Source organism: Tamandua tetradactyla, chromosome 24 (genome assembly GCF_023851605.1).
Source record: "Tamandua tetradactyla isolate mTamTet1 chromosome 24, mTamTet1.pri, whole genome shotgun sequence".
NCBI lineage: Eukaryota > Metazoa > Chordata > Mammalia > Pilosa > Myrmecophagidae > Tamandua > Tamandua tetradactyla.
In genome coordinates this window covers 17,329,947-17,353,097 of record NC_135350.1, presented here as the reverse complement: position 1 = coordinate 17,353,097, position 23,151 = coordinate 17,329,947, and the positions used below count along the sequence as shown (strand labels likewise).

The 23,151-nt window shown below is 33.2% G+C and overlaps 1 protein-coding gene across 8 annotated transcripts in view; it reads right to left on the bottom strand.

The window, feature by feature from the left end:
• The window catches only part of TBCK (TBC1 domain containing kinase), a 288,273-nt gene that overhangs the window by 106,043 nt on the left and 159,079 nt on the right, over positions 1 to 23,151 (bottom strand). For 7 of the 8 annotated variants that reach the window (XM_077142621.1, XM_077142622.1, XM_077142624.1 and 4 more), the window contains 2 exons: positions 19,102 to 19,138; positions 17,970 to 18,131 (listed from right to left, as the gene is read on the bottom strand). The exons of the other annotated variant lie outside the window; for it this stretch is intronic. In XM_077142621.1, coding sequence (XP_076998736.1) covers positions 17,970 to 18,131; positions 19,102 to 19,138 — 199 coding nt within the window. The remainder of the gene's footprint in view (positions 1 to 17,969; positions 18,132 to 19,101; positions 19,139 to 23,151) is intronic. 8 annotated transcript variants of the gene reach the window in all.

Here is a 23,151-nt window from a genome sequence, read left to right as displayed (position 1 = left end):
GCTATACTGAAACAAAATGTTTAATATCATTGATCTAAACTATAAGATAATTTATGGACTGCTTAAAATTTTCAGAAAGCAGAAATTTTTGTCAATCATACAATAAGCTGCTCTCCTATAGATAAGGGCCTTCTTATTAGATTCTTGAAACACTGTAAGCAGCTTTAAGATGGACATTACTTTCAATTTTCAAGGTAAGTAGAAAATTCTGGTCAACCCTGACCTTATTTTTCATTGTAGTTCCTAACATACAAGAAATCATTCTTTCAACTTCATAAATTATCTACAAATTGAAATATCAGTGCTATACTTCAAAAGCAACATATAACAAAAGCAAAATATAACAGGTCAGTGTTATATTAAACCTCCCTATATCCTAGAATCATTTTATAATTTCAGAGTTTTCAGTACCATTCTACTAGTTATATATAATTTTATGAACATTTATTTCAGCTTAGAAGTCATGTATTCTGACAACTATTTTCAAATCTCCCCCTTTCCATAAAAGAACAAAGCAACTCTCTATCTACCCCCAGCCAACAAGACTGATTTGACCTGAGAAAATTTTGAAAATACATTTTCATGGATAGTTGGTAGGGACACCTGTTATATATTCCTGTTGCTTTCTTTAGCATGCATCACCATTATAACCAACAAAAGTTTACAAATTAGCAGCCTAGTGGCCATGATTTTTGTTCAAGTTCTGTAGCGTTTAAAAACTTGAGGCAATATTTAAAATTGGGAGATTATATGTAAAGATTATGATAACTCTATTTCATTTATATATATTCTTAAATGGGCTCACGAAACTGTTAACTGAAAACCCAAACAGTGTCTCATTTTTATAATTAGAAATCTTTAAAATAGTTTTGAAATTTGGGATATTTTATGGTTCTATTAAACCTTTCTATATTCTAGAATCATTCTATAATTTCAGAGTTTTCAGTAGCCATTCTACTACTTATATATATTTTTATGAACATTTATTTCAGCTTAGAGGTCAGAGTGGCTAAATGCTCTGTTGCTCCTACATTTACCTGGCAGCATTTTTGGTTTAAGATAAGTAATGATCGATGGGGAATTTTTAGCATCCCACTGCCCATTCAGCTAATGATCATCTTGTACCATTATAACACTGGTCATACTTCATTTTTGCTAGTTAGGCATTTCAAGAAAATATCTCAGCTGCTTCAGATTAATGTGAAAATTTGCTTTAGCTAAAACTTCACAATTGTATTATACCACTATCTTATTTTAATTAACTTATGAAATTCAAAGCCTAATGTTTTGAAAGAAAAAAAATACACTTTCAACCTATATATTATGTAGGGTAATAATGGTGAAAACTAAATTTAAAGGTAATCAGATTTTTGTGCTTTTTGTCCAAATTATACAGAAAAAAATCAATATAAACATATGAAGGATTAAAAAATATGTACATGATTTTTCTTATACTTTCAAGTTACTGTGTATCTTGCTATAAAATTAAAAGAGTAATATCCATATATATTGTTATTCGTTAAAATGCTTATTAGATCTCAAAGTCAGGCTCACTTCGAGTATCTGGACTTATTTATTTCAAGTTTATACTATTAAAAATACTTCAGGAATATAATAATCAGGAATGAAGCAGTAAATATAAAGGAGAAGAAGAGAACATAGATAAACTAGGTAACTGTGTGAAAACATGTCTCACTTCTGTGCTTCTATTTAAGAGCTTCAGTAACAGCTATCACCAATGCACTGAGATGTTAGGGTTAAGGATGTTGGAACAGTATTTAGGATTGAGAAAATAAAATTTCTTTATCTTTGTGGGTAGGATAACTCATTTATAAACAATGTAACTATTTGAGTAGAATGTGGAATTGTCAATAATACAATTTAAGTGGAGAAATAAGGTTGGAACAGCTGATTTTTGCATCAACTAAATTCACTTATTCCTATTTGAATAGAGTGCTTCGAAAAAAATGGATACTTAATAAGGTTTGCACACCATGATAATATTGTGAATAGAAAGAATAAAATTATCATTTAATTTTTTTAAAGGCCTAAAATAAGCAGGATACCATCTCGAAAATGCTTATTATTAATAATGCTGTAAAAGTCATTTCAAGTTTTGAATTAAGAAACTTTAATTTTGCACCATCTGTAGAACAAACCCGAAGTAGGTCTTTTTAATGCTATTTTGCATAATATTGCTGGAATTTTTTGCTATGGAACTTATTAAGGCAGAAATATTCCATTCAACTGTAAAGAGTAACACAGTATTAGTAACAATTTAATTAATGCTAACTAATGGATTTCTTTTCCCAGTTCAGCTATGCTTTACTGAACAAAAAGACAAAGAGCAACAACAAGAACAAAACAGAGGAACCAACTTGAAGAGTAGGCAATAGGATAGATGAAAGTAAAGATTTAAATTATTTACTGGTTTAAATTAGATTTTCAAGGGGTATAACAAGCCATCGTGCTGTGTCTCCTTTTTTCCTCAGAGAACACTTTATTTGAGTAAAAGTGTGTTATATATTGTTTGGAGTCTGGAGGGTGGGTCTGCTTTGCAACTTGCCTGGCATTTACACAATAGGCATATGTCCCTGATAAGGACTCCATCCTTCCCCAGTGATCTACAGTTCTTTCTTTCTTTCTTTTTTTTTTTTTTTTTTGATCATTCAGGATTTTTTCTTAATTAAAGAACAATCATGCATAAAAATGCAGGATTCCAATATACCACTACCACAAATATCTCGCATTTGGGTGGAACATTTATGACAGCTGATGATAGCATATATTTATAATTATACTATTAATTAAAGTCTAACTTAGGGTTTGCTATTTCTGTAGTGTAGTTACATGGATTAATTCTTTTTAAACTTTTTAAATTGCATAATATAATATATATACAAAGCAAAGAAAGAAAAAAGCAATAGTTTTCAAAGCACTCTACTACATATAGTTAAAAGACAGATCCCCAAGTTTGTCATGGGCTACCATACCATCATCTCAGATTTTTCCTTATAGTTGCTCCAGAATATAGGAGGCTAGAAGGAATAAACTTTTTTTTTAATCATCACAATCGACTCTTTCTTCTTTTTTGTGAAAAATAATATATATACAAAAAAGCAATAAATTTCAAAGCACAGCACAACAATTTGTTGTAGAACATTCAGAGTTTAGTATGGGCTACAATTCTAAAATTTTAGGTTTTTACTTCTAGATGCTCTAAGATACTAGAGACTAAAAGAAATATCAATTTAGTGATTCAGCAAATCATGCTCATTTGTTAAAATCTACCTTCTCTGTATAACTCCACCATCACCTTTGATCTTTCTATCCCATTCTTTAGGGGTATTTGGGCTATGACCATTCTAACTTTTTCATGTTGGAAGGGGTTGTCAATAATATGGGGTAGGGAGATAGAACTAGCTGATATTCTGGAGAGGCTGGGGCCTCAAGGTTTCAGGACTTATCTGGTCCAGGGACTCATGTGGAAGTTGTAGGTTTCTGGAAAGTTACCCTACTGCATGGGACGTTCATAGAACCATGGATTAATTTTTAAAATTTTATTCTGTTACCATGTTATACAATCTAACATTTCTTCTTTTAATCATATTCAGATATATATTTCAGTGCTAATTGCATTTACCATGTTATGCTGCCATCACCACTATCCATTACCAAAACATTTCTATCATTTCAAATAGGAACCCTGTAAATTTTAAGCTTTAACTTCCCATTCCCTTTCCCCACCTAGTTCACTGGTCACCTATATTCTAGATTCTGACTGTATGAGTTTGCTTATTCTAATTGTTTCAAAATGGTGAGTCATAATATTTGTTCTGTTGTGTCTAACTCATTTTACTCAACATGATGTCTTCAAGGTTCATCCATGTTGTCACATGTATCAGGACTTCACTCCTTTTTACAGCTGAATAATATTCCATGGTATATACACTACCTTTCATTTATTCATTCATTGATTGATGGACTCTTGAGTTACTTCCATCTTTTGGCAAATGTGAATAATGCCCCCACCAATGTCAGTGTGAAAATATCTGTTGAAATTCCTGCTTTCAATTCTTTGGGGGTATATACCTAGTAGTGGGATTGCCAAACCATATGACAATTATATATTTAGTTTTCTGAGGAACCATCAAACCAACTTCCACAGTGGCTGTACTTTTACATTGCCACCAGCAATGAATGAGGGTTCCTATTTCTCTGTAACCTCTCTGACATTTATTTATTTACCATTTATTTATTTATTTAATTTTAGGTGCATGGTACAGGAATTGAGCCTGGTTCTCTGCACGGAAGGCAAGCATTCTGCCACTGAACCACCTGTGCACCCTATTTATTTATTTTTTAATAGAAGCCATTCTAATGTATGTGAAATGGTATCTTATTGTGGTTTTGATTTGTATTTTCCTGAAGATTAATGATGATGAGCAGATTTCCATGTGCTTTCTGGCCTTTTGCATATCTTTTTTAGAGAAATGTCTGTTCAAGTTTTTGCCCATAGTTTAGTAGAGCTGTTTTTGCTGGTAATTTAAGGATTTCTTTATGTATTTTGGATATTAATCCTTGATTAGATATGTAATTTCCAAATATTTTCTCCCATTGTAAAGGTTGTTTTACTTTCATGATAACGTCCTTTGAGGAACAGAAGTTTTTAATTTTGATGAGGTCCCTTTATTTTTTCTTTTGTTGCCTGTGCTTTGGGTATAAAGTCTAAGAAAACATTGTTTAATACAAAGTCCTGAAGATGTTTCCCTATATTTTCTTTGAGGAGTTTGATCATTCTAGCCCATATATTAAAGTATTGGTCCACATAAAGTATTTGGCTACAAATCAGTTGGCCATAAATGTGAGGGTTGATAACTGACCTCTCAATTTTATTCCATTGATTTATGTCTGTTGTTGTGCCAGTACCATGCTGTTCTGATTAAAATGGCTTTGTAATAGGTTTTAAGATCAGAAAATATGAGTCCTAAAATTTCATTCTTCTTTTTTAAGATGGCTTTAGCTATTCAGGGTCCCTTATCTTTTCATATAAATTTGATGATTGGCTTTCTCATTTCTGCAAAGAGGGTTGCTGGAATTTCGATTCATATTATACTGACTCTATAAGTTGCTTTGGGTGGTACTGACATCTTACTTAAAATGGGTCTTTCAATCCATGAACACAGAAAATTCTTACATTTATTTAGGTCTTTAATTTCTTTTAGCAATGCCTTATAGCTTCTTTGTACAAGTCCTTTACATCCTTGATTAGATTAATTCCTAGATATTTGATTCTTTTATTCGCTATTCTGAATGGAATTTTTTTCTTGATTTCTTCTTCTGGTTGTTGGTGGCTTGCGTATAGAAACAGTACTGATTTCAAGGTATTGATCCTGTAGCCCTCCACTTTGCTGAATCCATTTAGCTCTAGGAGCTTTGCTTTGGATTTTTCAGGATTTTCTGTTTGTAGGATCTGCAAACGGAGAAATTTTTACTCCTTCCTTTCCAATTTGGATGTCTTTTATTTCTTTATCATGCCTAATTGTGCTGGTTAGAACTTCCAATACAATGTCTACTAGCAGTGGTGACAGTGGGCATACTTGTCTTGTTCCTGATCTGAAGGGAAATCTTCCAGTCTTTCACCATTAGGGAAGATGTTAGCTGTGAGATTTTCATATACACACTTTGTCATGTTCAGGGAGTTTCCTTCTATTCCTAGTGTTCTAAAGGTTTTAATGAAGAAAGGGTGTGGTACATTGTCAAATGCCTTTTCTGCATCAACTATGGTGATCATGTTTTTTTTCCTTTGTTAATGTGGCCTTTGTCTCAGACTATTTGCCTCCATGCTGTTTACACTCCTTTCATTGTCTCCCATTGTTTTTGCGTGGAAGGCAAATTCTGGAAGACGGGTCATCCAGAAGAGGATTGTCCCAAGTCAGCCTTCCCCAGCCAAAACAATGCCAGGCACCCATGAAGGGGGTGCAGACCAGTTCTAAAGTGCCCTGGGGAGAGGATAAGCATGGGCACCAAAACCAAACCTTCTATGGTCATTCCCCAAAGCTTAGCTTTTTTGGCGCGCCTAGCAAATGGAGCCCTTCAGCTAACTTTCCCCTGCAGTGGCGAGGAAACACACATCTTTAAATCTCCACCACTTCTGCCCCTGTGTGGGGAGAGCTGAAACAATGGCCGATGCAACCTTTGACTGGGGTGGGTGGGTTGAAACAAGAGCTGCCCTCAGAGCTGGAACCCAGCGATCTATAATCACTAAGGAAAAGCTGTGATCAGTGAATGGCCATGCCCACTGTCTTCTTGGGGAAGAGGATTTTTAGGCCCCTTTCTATCACCAGCAGCTAGTTAGGGGCTGGATCCAGGAGACTGCCATGAGAGTGGGGGATGAGAGCTGGTAGTAGCCACATGGAAAGAGCAATTTACTGTTCTTTTACCATAATTTATCACCCTCTTCCTCTGGCTCTCCTGTGGATGTTATACAGCGTTCTATACTCTGGAGTTTCAAAATAGTTTTCTCAGTTGCTGTTTTGCTAGAAGACTGAGTTCTGGAGCTTCCTACTCTGCCATCTTCTAATGGTTTTGATAATTATTATAAATGAGCATCTTGTTGTGAGGCTTATTCCTCCCAGGCAGTAACACTGGAATAGTAATTAATGAATGAGTACTAAATATCACCTGCAGATTTTAGGCTGCTGAAAGGTTACTCTATCGGGCAACATGACAACTACCCACCAGCACATTAACATGTGTATGACTGAATTATTTTTATGTTCTTGCCAGTTATGCTTTTCAATCTAGAGATACTGATGCCATAAAGGATATGCATATACACATAATATCTCATAGAGCACTTAGAAATCAAATGTTTACAATTTGCTAAACAATTCTTAGGAGATCAAATAAAAATTAAGTTATGGTGTTAGGAATCCATTTTATTTCTCTAGATGAGGGTAAATATACCACCAATTGGATGGAGGTTATGTCAATAAAAAGAAGTTAAATATCTTCTAATATCTAGTATTATTTCTCATTTCTTGCCTACTTTACCAGCAGCAGGGGTTGAGCACAACAAAACTCCAAATGTGAAATTAATTCACAAATTCTGGCTACTAAAAATAGGCCCCCAGCTCAGCTGAACCTGGTCAAAGTGGAGGTTGCTGATTTTTGCCCCAGTGCTGAGGAGGCAGGGTTGATGGATAAAGAAAAAAGAAAAAAGAAACAGGTTTTTCATGATTTCTCAGTAGAAATCACGGAGGCGAGAAGACAGTGGGATGATATATTTAAATTACTAAAAGAGAAAAACTGCCAGCCAAGAATTCTATCTCCGGCAAAATTGTCCTTCCAAAATGAGGGTGAAATTAAAACATTTTCAGACAAAAAAATCATTGAGAGAATTTGTGCCCAAGAGACTGGCTTCGCAAGAAATACTAAAGGGAGCACTAGAGACAGATACAAAAAGACGGAGAGAGAGAGGTGTGGAGAAGAGTGTAGAAATGAAGACTATCAGTAAAGGTAAAAAGAAGAAAAATTAGATATGACACATAAAATCCAAAAGACAAAATGGTAGAAGAAAGTACTATTCGTACAGTAATAACACTAAATGTTAATGGATTCAACTTCAATCAGTCCAATCAAAAGACATGGACTGGCAGAATGGATTAAAAAACAGGACCCATCTATATGCTACCTAGAGGAAACACATTTTAGACCCAAGGAAAAACATAGGTTGAAAGTGAAAGGTTGGGAAAAGATATTTCATGCACATAACAATCAGAAAAGTACAGGAGTAGCTATCCTAATATCCAACATATTAGATTTCAAATGTAAAACAGTTAAAAGAGACAAAGAAAGACACTATGTATTAATAAAAGGAACAATTCAATAAGAAGACATAACAATCATAAATATTTATGCACTGAGTCAGAATGCTCCAAAACACGAGGCAAACACTGAAAACACTGAAAAGAGAAATAGACACATCTACTATAACAGTTGGAGACTTTGATTCCACACTGTCATCAATGGAAAGAACATCTAGACAGAGGATCAATAAAGAAACAGAGAATTTGAATAATACAATAAATGAGCTAGACTTAACAGACATTTATAGACCATTACACCCCACAACACCAGGATACACTTTTTTCTCAAGTGCTCATGGATCATTCTCAAGGATAGACCATATGCTGGGTGACAAATTTAAAAAGATTGAAATCAAACAAAACACTTTCTCAGATCATAAAGGAATGAAGTTGGAAATCAACAATAGGCAGAGTGCCAGAAAATTCACAAATATGTGGAGGCTCAACAACACACTCTTAAACAATCAGTGGGACAAGGAAGAAATTACAAGAGAAATCAGTATTTATCTTGAGGCAAATGAAAATGAAAACACAACATATCAAAATTTATGGGATGTAGCAAAGGCAGTGCTAAGAGGGATATTTATTGTCCTAAATGCCTATATCAAAAAAGAAGAAAGGGCAAAAATTGAGGAATTAATGGTTCACTTGGAAGAACTAGAGAAAGAACAGCAAACTAGCCCCAAAGCAAGCAAAAGGAAAGAAATAATGCAGATTACAGCAGAAATAAATGAAATTGAGAACACGAAAACAATTGAGAAACTCAACAAAACCAGAAGTTGGTTCTATGAGAAAATCAATAAGGTTGATGGACCCTTATTAAGGTTGACAAAAGGAAGAAGAGAGAGGATGCAAATAAATAAAATCAGAAATGAAAGAGGAGACATAACTACTGACCCCACAGAAATAAAGGAAGAGAGGATACTACAAACAACTTTATGCTAATAAATTCGACAATGTAGATGAAATGGACAACTTCCTAGAAAGGCATGAACACCCAACATTGACTTGAGAAGAAACAGACGACCTTAACAAACCAATCACAAGTAAAGAAACTGAATCAGTCATTAAGAAGCTCCCCCAAAAGAAAACTCCAGGACCAGATGGCTTCACAAGTGAATTCTACCAAACATTCCAGAAAGAATTAGTACCAATTCTGCTCAAACTCTTCAAAAAAACTGAAAAGGAGGGAAAGCCATTCAATGAGTTAGGAAGCTATGTATTTTATTAATACATAGTGTCTCATGAATATAATTCATGAGGATTATATGAAGCCAACATAATCCTCATGCCAAAGCCAGACAAAGACATTACAAAAAAAGAAAACTACAGACCAATCTCTCTAATGAATATAGATGCAAAAATTCTCAATAAAATCCTAGTAAATCAAATCCAGGAGCACTAAAAGAATTATACACCATGACCACGTAAGATTCATCCCAGGTATGCAAGGATGGTTCAATATAAGAAAATCAATTAATATACTACACCATATCAACAAATCAAAGCAGAAAAACCACATGATCATCTCGATTGATGCAGAAAAGGCATTTGACAAAATTCTACACCCTTTCCTGTTGAAAACACTTCAAAGAATAGGAATAGAAGGGAATTTCCTCAACATGATAAAGGGAATATATGAAAAACCCATAGCTAATATCATCCTCAACGGGGAAAAACTGAAAACTTTCCCCATCTAAGATCAGGAACAAGACAAGGATGTCCACTATCACCACTGTTATTCAACATTGTGTTGGAAGTTCTAGCCAGAGCAATTAGACAAGAAATAGAAATACAAGGTATCAAAATCAGAAAGGACGAAGTATACTCTCACTGTTTGCAGATGATATGATACTATATGTCAAAAACCCTGAAAAATCCACAGCAAAACTAGTTGAGCTAATAAATGAATACAGCAAAGTGGCAGGTTACAAGATCAACACTAAAAAATGTGTAGTGTTATTATACACTAGTAATGAACAATCTGAGGGGGAAATCAAGAAAAAAATTCCATTTACAATTGCAACCAAAAGAATAAAATATTTAGGAATAAATTTAACTAAAGAGACAAAAGACCTATACAAAGAAAACTACAAGAAATTATTAAAAGAAATCACAGAAGATCTAAATAGATGGAAGGGCATATCATGTTCATGGACTGGAAGACTAAATATAATTAGACGTCAATTCTACCTAAATTGATTTACAGATTCAATGCAATACCAACTAAAATCCCCAAAAATTACTTTTCAAAAACAGAAAAACCAATAAACAAATTTATCTGTAAGGGCAGGGTGTCGCCAATACCTAAAAGTATCATGAGAAAAAAAAAATGATGTCAGAGGTCTCACGCTACCTGATTTTAAGGCATATTATGAAGCTACAGTGGTCAAAACAGCATGGTACTGGCATAAAGATAGATATACTGACCAATGGAATAGAATAGACTGTTTATATATAGACCCTCTCATCTACAGACAATTGATCTTTGATAAGGCAGTAAAGCCAACACACCTGGGACAGAACAGTCTCTTCAATAAATGGTGCCTAGAGAACTGGATATTCATCTGCAAAAGAATGAAAAAGGAGCCATATCTCACACCCTACACAAAAATTAACTGAAAATGGACCAAAGACCTAAACATTAGATCTAAGACCATAAAACTGTTAGAAGAAAATGTAGAGAAATATCTTATCAATCTTATAATAGGAGGTGGTTTTCTAGACCTTACACCCAAAGCATGAGCACTGAAGAAAGAAAGAAAGAAATGGGAACTCCTCAAATTTAAACACTTTTGTGCATCAAAGAACTTCGTCAAGAAAGTAAAAAGACAGCCTACACAATGGGAGATGATATTTGGAAATAATACATCAGATAAAGGTCTAGTATTCAGAATATATATAGAGATTGTTCAACTCAACAACAAAAAGACAGACAATCCAATTACAAAATGGGCAAAAGACTTCAACAGACACTTCTCAGAAGAGGAAATACAAATGGTCAAAAGGCACGTGAAAAGATACTCAACTTCCCTGGCTATTAGGGAAATGCAAATCAAAACCACAATGAGATATCATCTCACACCCACAAGATTGGCCATTATTAATAAAACAGAAAACGACAAGTGCTGGAGAGGATGTGGAGAAAGAGGCACACTTATCCACTGTTGGTGGGAATGTGAAATGGTACAACTGTTGTGGAAGGTATTTTGGTGGTTCCTCAGGAAGCTAAATATAGAATTGCCATATGACCCGACAATACCATTGTTAGGTAACTACTTGAAGCACATGAGCGCAAGGACACAAATGGACATTTGCACGCCAATATTTATGGCAGCATTATTTACAATTGCGAAGAGATGGAAATAGCCAAAATGTCCATCAACAGATGAGTGGCTAAACAAGCTGTTTATTACATAGATGGAACATTACAATATTGCATAGATGGAATATTATGCAGCCATAAGACAGAATAAAGTTATGAATTATGTAACAACATGGATGGACCTTAAGGACATTATGCTCAGTGAGATTAGCCAGAAACAAAAGGACAAATACTGTATGGTCTCACTGATATGAACTGACATTAGTGAATAAACTTGGAGAATTTCATTGGTAACAGAGACCATCAGGAGACAGAAATAGGGTAAGATACTGCATAACTGGAATTGAAGGAATGCAGATTGTGCAACAGGACTGATTGTAAAAACTCAGAAATGGATAGCACAATACTACCTAACTGTAATACAATTAGGTTAAAACATTGAATGAAGCTGGATGTGAGAATGATAGAGGGAGGATGGCTGGGGGCACAAATGAAATCAGAAAGAAAGATAAAAGATAAAGACTGAGATGGCATAATCTACGAATGCATAGAGTGTATAATGATAGTGACTAAATGTACAAATTAAAAAATGTTTTTGCATGAGGAAGAACAAAGGAATGTCATTACTGCAGGGTGCTGAAAATAGATGGTAATTAATATTTAAAAATTTTAACTTATGTGTGAGCTAAAGCAAAAAATGTTTATTTGGTACAAAATTTATATTTTGACTAGTACATTTCCTTATATAACTCATGTAGACAGCTTAATTGAACACCATAAGTACATGGAACCTTGAGTAGGGCATGAGATTTTGTTGGTTTGTCCAGAGTGATGCCCCAATAAATCTCAGAGTGATTTGAACAGTTAATAAAAAGTATTTGCAAAGTCCTCTTCGGGGAATGGTGAGAAAGATGGAAAATTCAACTTTTGAAAGTGGAGAATTCTTGATTTTCTCACAAGCAGTGGGGACAACCAAAGCAATAGGCTGAGCCCTCAATCTTGGAGTTTGTTCATATGAACCTTAACTCCACAAAGGATAGGTCAAGCCTACTTAAAATTAGGCCTAAGAGTCACCCCCAAGAGAACCTCTTTTGTTGCTCAGATGTGGCCTCTTTCTCCAGTCACTGCCCTCCCCCCGTCTAGATGGGACATGACTCTCAGGGGTGTGGACCTTCCTGGCAACGCGGGATAGAAATCCTAAAATGAGCTGAGACTCAGCATCAGGGGGTTGAGAAAACCTTCTTGACCAAAAGGGGGAAGAGTGAAATGAGACAAAATAAATGTCAATGGCTGAGAGATTTCAAACAGAATCGAGAGGTTATCCTGGAGGTTATTCTTACGCATTAAGTAGATATCACCTTGTTAGTCAAGATGTAGTGAAGAAGCTGGAGGGAACTGCCTGAAAATGTAGAGCTGTGTTCCAGTAGCCATGTTTCTTGAAGGTGATTGATTGTATAATGATACAGCTTTCACAATGTGACTGTGTGATTGGGAAAACCTTGTGTCTGATGCTCCTTTTATCTTCCTTATAAACAGACAAGTAAAACATATGGAATAAAAATAAATAATAGGGGGAACAAATGTTAAAATAAATTTAGATTGAAATGTTAGTGATCAATGAAAGGGAGTGGTAAGAGGTTGAATTTTTTTCGGCTGTCTTTTATTTCTTTTTCTGAATTGGTGCAAATGTTCTAAGAAATGATTATGATGATGAATATGCAACTATGTGATGATATTGTGAATTATTGATTATATATGTAGAATGGAATGATGATAAGTTAAGAATGTTTGCATTTGTTTGTTATAATTTAAAAAAATTAAAAATTAATAAAATAAGAAAAAAAATCTATGGAGCGGAATTGTGGGGACATGACAGATTAAAAAGCTCCAGGAATCAGTTCTCCTACCACAGCAACTTTTAAACAGGCAGGAACTAGCTGAGTCAGCTATTTCAAAATTCCAGAGTATCGTGGAACACTCCAGAACCTAGAATATAGGTTACCAGTGGACAGGGTGGGGGTAGAGAATAGTGAGTTAATGCTTAAAATCTACAGAGGTTCTATTTAGGATGATAGAAACGTTTTGGTAACGGATAATGGTTATGGTAGCACAACATTGTACATGTAATTAACAGAACTAAATTATCTATTTGAATTTGTTTAAAAGGGAAAATTTAGTTGTATATATGTTAATAAAAATTTTAAAAATCCATGGAATTGCACAACAAAAAACAGTGGACCCTAATTTAAAAGATGGACTATAGTTAATAGTACAATTACAAAAATGTGCTTTTATCAATTGTATCAAATACATCACATCAATGCAAGCTATAATAGGGTGGTATACGAGAATCCTGTACTTTAAGTATGATTTTTCTGTAAACCCACAACTTCTATAACAAAAAATATCTACGGAATTTCATAAATAGAATTGAATTGCCTCTTTCACTCTTGTTCTCAGCATTGCTCATCTTGGGGAGAAACAAGAAAATAATAAGACATAGCTTTTAAAGAATTCTTCATATTTTAGTAGTTTCCTCTATTTCTTCATTTTTACAATTTGACTTATTTTGTTTTAGTCTCAACATATTTGTGTTATTTGAAAGAAATATCCTGGTTCTTTTATTATGAATCTTAGGCATTCTGGCACATAACTGCACTGCCAAAAAAAAATGTGTTGCTTTCATGACATAGCCCACACTAATCTAAGTAATATAATACAAACTGCTTTAAAAAAGTCTCAGTATTTCCTTTAAATATAGTTTATATATACATATTTCTCTCTCAATGTTAAAGTCACTATTTTAACATCTGAGAATAAGTTAAGTAGTCTTCCACATAGATTTGTCAATTTCTTTCCACAGGCTCTCTAGGAAAAACTTTCTTGCTTCTATTATTCTGCCCTTTGAAGCTGCCCAGACATCCAAAGATACATAGACTAAGGATTTCTTTCCACCATATAGATTAACATCTGCATTTTGAATTAATTTTTAGCCATACAAAAGAAATGTCCCAACAATATAAAAAAAATCATTTAAATACATCCTCTGTTACAAATCTACTTTAAAAGTATGCACTAGTTCGATTCTTGGTGCCTGCCCATGCAAAAAAACCAACCAAACAAACAAACAAACAAAAAAAGTATGTACAACCTTTCTGGTTTTATTCAGATATCATACTCATCTTGAAAACTGTTTGGATATATTCTCAAACACTTAAAAAAAAAAATAAGTGAAATGGACACTACAGCAGAATGAAGGCTGCAAATTTCACTCTGTAATAAGTGGGTTTAAATGGTGGTAACTATGGAAACTGCTCTCTTAACACCAGTGGTCAAAATCCAGTATTGTATGGTGTTATGAAAAACACATTATCTCTTTCAAAATACCTTGCCACTATTTTTAGAACATATGAGAAGTGCCAATTGTACTGCTCTCATAGTTGTTTCCTCTAGGACCAAAATGGCACAAATAACAAAGACATGTCAAGAACTTGTAGCAAAAATTTTTAGCACCATTTGTACTTCCTTGGAATGTAGCAACACACTATATATCGAATACAAGGCAACAGAAGTTAGAAGCAATTTTGGCAGAGTATCAAGCCTTTCTGCTGAGTTTTCACTTCACGAATAAAAGGATTAGTATAAAGTAGAGGAAAGGGTGAAGAAAGGAGAGTGAACTGACATAGAATGAATGCTAGTTCAATATTAAATGCTACATAATCTTTTTTAAAAGTTATGCCTACTCTGAACCAGGTTTTGTGCCAGGTGTATTATGCATATTATTATAAGTGCTCACAATAATACTAAGGCAAACACAGATATTATATCCATTTTTACTTAAAGGATTCTATATTGTACAGGATCCTCTTTCCAGTGAGATGAAATTATTTGCCTAAGTTGATAGAGCTAGAAGGTACAGAGCTGAGATGTGAACTCATAACTATCTTACTTTCTAGATCACGCTCTTTTAGCAGCACACACTGAAAGCTTCCAAAAATCACATAGCTAGTGAGTGGTAGAACTAGGACTCAAAGCCACGTCTGTCTGAATCTGAAGTCAGTGCTCTCTAGTCACTATACTATGCTGTCTCTGAACAAGGAAAAAAGAAAGAGTCTTCTTAGTCATAATATACACTTAACATTGAATATTAATTTGTCTTTTTAGATAAGTCCTCATTTGCTTTTGGTAACAAAAACGCAGTATTGAAACTTACTTCAATAATTCACAGGAAGAGCCAAATGGGATAATTGCTGCATTTATACTACCAATGACAAAGTATGTCATGATAAAAGGGAAAAAGTAAGAAGTACAACCAACCTATCATCATCATCATCATAACAACATTTGTTCTTTGCCAGGCTCTGCTCTAAGTTCTTTAGATATACTGACTTACTTAACGCCACAATCCGTTGAGGTAGTTGCTATTATTATTCTCATAATCAGAGATAAGGAAAGAGATTCAAAGAGGTCAACCATTTCCCTAAGGTCACACAACTTTACGTGGCCAAGCCAGGATCTAAACCCAAGTAATCTGGCTCTACAGTTCATGTTCATCATTAGGCTACTTAGTCTCCCCTGTGGAAAGAACTGTGAGGGTTGATCTAAAAAAAAAAAAAAAAAGCAAGTTTCTATTATGTCACTGCCAATACATATTAACAGTGAATTTGCCAATCTTCTTCAGCAAAGAATTTAGTTACATTTGTTCTGATAGTTTACTTATCAGTTAAGTGGGAATTTCAGCAAAGCATAACATATCGATGCTTAATCCTAACATGTCTTTAACAAAAGACTTTGAAGAATTAGAAGTGAAATTCGGAGTTAATTTATCTATTCTTTTTCGGTAGACTAGAAAAACAATTTCTTTCAAAAATGTTCTAAGTTAACACACATAATGTTTTGCTTAGAGAAGGAAAATCTGGCATGCTTGTGTTTGTATGTTTGCTAATCTGAATTCACTTCTTAAGATTCTTCCTGTGACCAATTCTCAGTTTCTAAGCAGAATGTACAAGCACAGATGGGGGCTTGGCATGATGAAAAATGATATTCCTTTTGACCTATTTGGGAAAAATGCCCCAAATGGTTGTACTTCAATTAAAAAACAACAACACATATGTATATTTAAAGTTTACATTTAAATTCTTTCTGCTTTATTCTTGTGGTTAAACCATGTTTTTCTTATAAACTCTTTTTTCCCCCAATGAGAATATTATACCACGACCAAATAAATGATGAGTCAGAAATAACAGCACTGAGGATCAAGGCAATTCATATTAATAGGAGGCATCCTTTTTTTCAAAAACATCACAGTTTACCTTTTCAACTAGTTAGTTCTAACAAACATATTTCTTATCTCCTGATTTCAGAAATTAGCAGAGAAGCAGAGCTACCACTAATCTACCTATAAAATATTTCACCAGCATTTAACTGGTGAATCTAGACATTGCATGAAATTGGAAAGTCATTAAAATTGTTTTTCTAAATTCACAATCAGCATTAGTACTAATTTTTTTTTTAAAGAAATGACTGGAAAAACGCCTTTATTCCTAATCAATCATCCTATGTTTATTTTGGCAAGTTGGAATTTATAGAAAAACATCTGCTAGTGACAGTTTTCCTAGTTCATGAAATGACCTTGTTATTGTTCCACACCAAAAAGAAAAAAAAAGCTTACTTTTCATAAAGAATCCCTCAGAAAAAATTAACATAAGAAATAAACTACTATTTTTTCATATAAGAAATAATTTTAATTCTGAGTTTGATAAATTAGTGATACTTTTAAATTTTTTTGAGAGGGGAATTTTCAAATAAATCTAAAGCATTTTTGTTATTATATTCCCAAAAGGGATGAAGATTTTCAACAATAGAGAGATGGAGGAATATCAGGTACAGACTACCCATCAAAAATAAAAATAAGGGAAGGCAACAGGTTTCTTATTCCTCTTGAGAGTGCATAATAAATATATTAAGGTATCTTTTTTCTTTGTTTGATATTCAAACAAATATTTCTTCTGTATAATTTTACATCACATGTGTGCCTTGAACATATGGAAAACAAGAATAGAATCAGAAGAAGGGATGGAGTCAATGCAATATTAATTTCTGCAAAACCACAGTTTAGTTTTTAATTCTTTCATAGATTTAGTTTATATCTTAGTAACCATGTAAATTTCATCTTTTTAACTATGCATCAAAGCTTAGGCTATAGTTGTCCATATTTCCAAACTTTAGCTTTCAATTCCTAGATTTACCATCTCCTGACTCGTGAATAACCTATTTGACTTAACTAACCAACCTACATTGAATGACTGGCATTTTCTTGGAGACCAAGAAGATAGTGACCCCTTTTGTCAACTGTCAAATTATTAGCAAGCAGCTATGGCCAAGAGTTTGCAAAGCTCCATGTGAGTTACATCTTTGTAAAACCAAAGAGATTGTCAAAACACCTTCCCAAATGCTCTTTATTTACTTTCCATAAGCTGAATAAAAACAGGCCTATTATAAGCAAAATGCTAAAGAAGGCAAATGTCCCCAGGACTTCTTTTTCTTTGTTCGTCTACACTTTCAGTGACATCACTTTCTGAGATGAAAGTAAACTACAGTAATCTAACATGATTCGATTCTGTACCTACAATGCAAGAGGCAGGGTGTAAAAGGAGAGAAGCTGGAGAGAGATCATAAATTCTGGAAGTTTGGATGATTATTTCTGCAAATGACTTTAAATGTCTCATTACTTTCTAGCCAAATTTAATGATTCCATTTATTTTTAACTATACCTGGTAAATCAGAGAAGAGGAGAATACACTCATTAAAACCATTAGACAAAAGCCGGTCCCGTAGCTGCTGAAGAATTGCTACTCCAATACAGAATGGGAAAGAGGAATTCCCAAGTAGTAAGGTATCCCAGAGGTGAAAAATTTTGTGCAGTGGAAATACATCTGTAAAATGACACAAGCAATAAATAAATAGATATTTTAAAAAAGCGAGATAAAAATCCAAACAGCAATGTTTTGATAGACACATGATTATTAACTATTATTTAAGAATAAAAATTCCTACCCAATGTTCTTATAAAATGCTTATTTGTCTTTGTAGATTAATAACGTTTGAAGGCATCCTAAAGAAGTGATAATCAGATTGGTCAAATAGATGGCATTTTCTAACCTCCATTAACAATCTTGGTATAGTTGTCCCAATGATTATATTTCTTCCAGAATCTTCCAGGTCATATTATTCTCAAACTTTATTTTCCTAGATGTACTTTAGAAATGTTTTAGGCACAGAATAGTTACATTTCAATTATGCACTCCAAATAATTTTCTTATTAGATTCCTGCCCAAATATCCTATGGACAAATTTATATTTTTTGCAACTTTCTTCTCTTTTAACAATATCCTATGGAGACCTTTCTAGGCTAATTCATATTGATTATTTCAGCATATTGCATTCCATTTTTCATGTGGATATACAAAAAAGCAGGATATCCACTGTATTAATATTTGTAAATGATTAAAATATTACACATTCACATAATCTGCTTAATTTCCAGTAGAATGTTACTTTAGGAAAATAACAAAACTGTGAGTTTCTAGACAATCTCTAAAATTAAGATTGATTTGGTTGTAAAAGTTGTCCCTCTAAATTTTCTGTAAATACTATAGTGAATGTAATTTCTTTTTCAATAGAGGTAGAAATTATATGTCATGACATGTTAAATTGATTTTCATCCTATAAAATTTTATTTTGATGTTCAGGGTCAGAACAATTGAAAATCTTTTCATCCCAAATCTATTACAACAGAATTACATAAGGACGCTTATTAAATCTGCTTAATATTATTGTAAATATACTGGGTAAAATGGAGCTATCCTTTAAAAATACAAAAAGGAAGGGAAAAATGATACTTACGGGTAAACATGGTGAGAAACCAGGGGATGGCATAGAGCTATGATTGGAAAAACAAAGGGGAACAGGGGATGGATAAAGAGGAAATAAAACAGATAATTAGAATGATTACCAAAAAACTGAATGGTGAAGAAGTTCTATTTTTTGGTCTCCTCCATTGATTAAAATAAAGAGAATGCAGATAATTATAGTTATTATCACAAATGCTATATAATAGGATATCTACATTACAAATTCTGTAGATAACTTTTGTGCCAGGGATTATTCCACAGAATGTTTTCATTTCAAAGGCTATATACTCAAGACCATGGCTAATCCAAAGGCAATACTAGCATGCTAATTTCAAGAATATACTTTTCAGCTTGTATAAAAATATTGCTGACATTTTAAAGGTCTTCCCTCCTCAGTATTTAGATATTCCTACTAGGTATTTTTGAGAATTAATGAGAAGACATTTGAAAAAATATTGAAAATGTCTCATAAAAAGGTGTTATGAAACATTACGCTTTTGTTACCACTTCTCAAGTAATGGGAGACTTCCTAAAGAATAAAAGTAGTAATTTTTTATGGAATATTTTGGTATTAATTATGGTATTAATCATGGAATACTTCGGGTCCTTAGCTAGTAACAACTTATTTTCATAAGTTTACTGTCTGGAACAGCTCACTACAATACCATCATTTATATTATTGACACATAGACAAATGACAGAAATAAAAAAGGATTTTAACAGGATAGTATAAACAACTGTACAAAAGAATATATAACTGAGTTTAAATGGACAAGTTCCTAGAAACCTCCTTGATCAGATGACACTGATCAAGAATAAACAGAAGACGTCAAAGGAAGAGGCTGGAATAGACTGAATCAGTAATCAAAAACTTCCCAACAAAAAAACCCCAGCACTAAACAGCTAGTGAATTTACCGAACATTTCAAGAAGAATTAACATCAATCTTGCACAAACTTTTGCAAATAATGACAAGGAGAGAATGCTTCCTAACTCATTCTATGAAGCTAACATTACCCTAATATCAAAGCTAAATAAAGAGGCAATAAGAAAAAAAAAATTACAGATCAATATCCCTTATGAATATAGATGCAAAAATCCTCAATCTAATGTGAACAAACCAAATCCAACAGTACATTAAAAGACTCATACACTATAACCAAGTGGGATTTTTAGCAGATATGCAATGGTGGTTCAAAGTAAGAAAATGAATTAAGTAATATATTATTTAATAGAACAGAAGGGAAAAAAATCTCAATTGATGTAGAAATGGCATTTGAAAATATCCAGCAACCCTGCTGATAAAAATACTTCAAAAACTAGGAACAGAAGGAAACTTTCTTAACATGAAAAAAGGCACATATGCAAAACAGAGAACTAAGGTCATGCACAATTGTGAAAGATGGGAAGATTTCCCTCAATGATATAAAAATATAAGGATGCTCATTGATACCACAGTTACCCAACACTGTTATGGAAGTTCTAGCCAGATACTTCATCAAGAAAAAGAAATAAAGAAATCATGGAAAGGAAGAAGTGAAACATCATATTTGGAGATGACATAGTTCTCTATAGAGAAAAATCCTGAAAAAGCTACAACAAAGCTACTAGAGCAGAAATCAGTAGTATTTCTATACACCAGTAACTAACAATCTGAAGAGGAAATCAAGAAAGAAATTCTATTTAGAATAGCAAGTAAAAGAAGCAAATAACTAGGAATAAATTTAATTCAGATGTAAAAAATTTGCACACAGAAACTGTAAGGACATTGCTAAATAAATGTAAGTATATTCCCTTTTCATGGATTTGAAGACTAAATATTGTTAAGATGTTAATTCTGCCCAAAGTAATTTCCAGGTTCAACACATCCTATCAAAATTCCAATAGCCTTCTTTGTAGAAATACAAAAACTAATCATCAAATTCATATGGAAGGGGAAGAGGTTCTAAAAAGCCAAAACAATCCTGAAAGAAAAAAAAAAAAAGAATGAAGTTGGAAGATCTACACTTCCCAATTTTAAAACATTACAAAGCAAGAGAAATAAAACAGCATGTATATACACATAAGAAAACATACATAGACCAATGGAATGAAATTGAGGGTTCACACTCACATCTATGGCCACTTGATTGTTAACAAGGCTGCCAAGTACACTCAACGGGGATAGAATGGTTTCTTCAACAAATGGTGCTGAGAAAACTGGATAGGCATGAGTGAAAGAATGAAGGTGGACCCCTACCTCACACCATATTTAAAAATTCAAATGGATCAAAGACCTAAACATAAGAACTAAAAGTATAAAATTTTTAGAGAAATCAGGGAAGTATTGGCAGGACCTTCTATAAAGCAATTATTTCTTATACTTTATTCTAAAAGCAGAGCTACAAAAGAAAAAATAGAGAAAAGGAATATTATCTTATTTAAAAACATTTTTGTATCAAAGATCCTCATCATGGAAGTAAAAAGAAAGCCATACCCTGGGAGAAAATATTTGGAAATCACATATCTGATAAGCACTTAATATCTAGAATATAAAGAAATCCTACAATTCAATAACTAAAGTATGAACAACATAATTTTAAAAAATGGGCAAGCCACTTGAATAGATATATCTCCAAAGAACATATACAAATGGTCAAAAGCACATGAAAAGATGCTTAATATCCTTAGCCATTAGGGAAATGCAAATCAAAACTACAATGAGATACCATTTTCATACCTACTATTATGGAAAAAAATAAGGAAAAATAACAAGTGTTGGAGAAGCAGAAACATAGGAACACTTGTTCATTGTTGGTGGGAGACAGTTTGGCAGTTCCTCAGAAAGATAAGTATAGAATTACCTCACGACCCAGAAATTCCATGTCTAGGTGTATACTCAAAAAACATATATACTCAAGAATATATATACTCAAAGAAGTGAAAGCAGGGACTCAAACTGTCATTTACACACTGATGTTGCTAGTGTGTAACATTTACAACAGCCAAAAGACGGAAGCAATACAAGTCTCAAGGAACAGATGAATGGATAAAAAAACTGTAGTATTAACAATAGAATATCATTATACTGTAAAAAGGAATGAAATTCTGATACATGTGATGACATGGACAAACCTTAAAGATATCATGTAAAACGAAACTGACACAAAAGGGCCAATATCGTATGATCTCACTGATATGAAATAATGAGATAAGCAAATTCATAGTCAAAAAATATAATATAGATTACCAGGAAGCACTGTGGGATAGAAAATGGGGAGTTCATGCTTAGTTGGTACAGAGATCCTGCTTGTGGAAATAGAAAGTTTTGGTAATGGATGGTAGTGATGGTAGCATATATTGTGAATTTAATTAACACCATTGAATTATATATTTGAATGTGGTTAAAAGATTGAAGTTTTAAGTTGTATATGTGTAACTAGAATAAAATGTAAAAACAAACAAAAGTGTACAACATACATTAAACCCTAATATAAACTATAGACTACAATTAATAGTATAATTATAATAAAATATAATTTATTATAATATTATAATATCATTGTTTTTATATATTATAAAAACAATAGTTTTATCAATTTTAACAAATGTACCACACTGATGCAAATGATACAAATGTTAATAATAGAGAAAACTGTGCACATGAGGGGGGGTTATATGGGAACTTGGTAATTTCTGCAGGATTATTCTGCAAACCCACAAATTCTTCATTTAAAAAAAAGAATTTAGAACATATTTTGATCTGTATGAAAATAAAAACAACTACATATCAAAAATTTAGGTTGCAGCTATTTCCTTAATGGAAAATTTATTTAGAGCACTAAACATCCAAGAAGAAGAGAAGAAAGTCCTGAAACAAATGACCTAGTTTCTATCTTAAGAAAGTAGTAAAAAGAAGAGCAAAGAAACCAAAAGCAAGGAAACAACAAAGATAAGGGCAGAAGTTCATGAAATAGAAAACAGAAAATCTTTAGTGAGAAATCAATAAATTAAAAAAGCTGGTACCTCAAATTTTAAAAATGTTTTTGCATGAGGAAGAACAA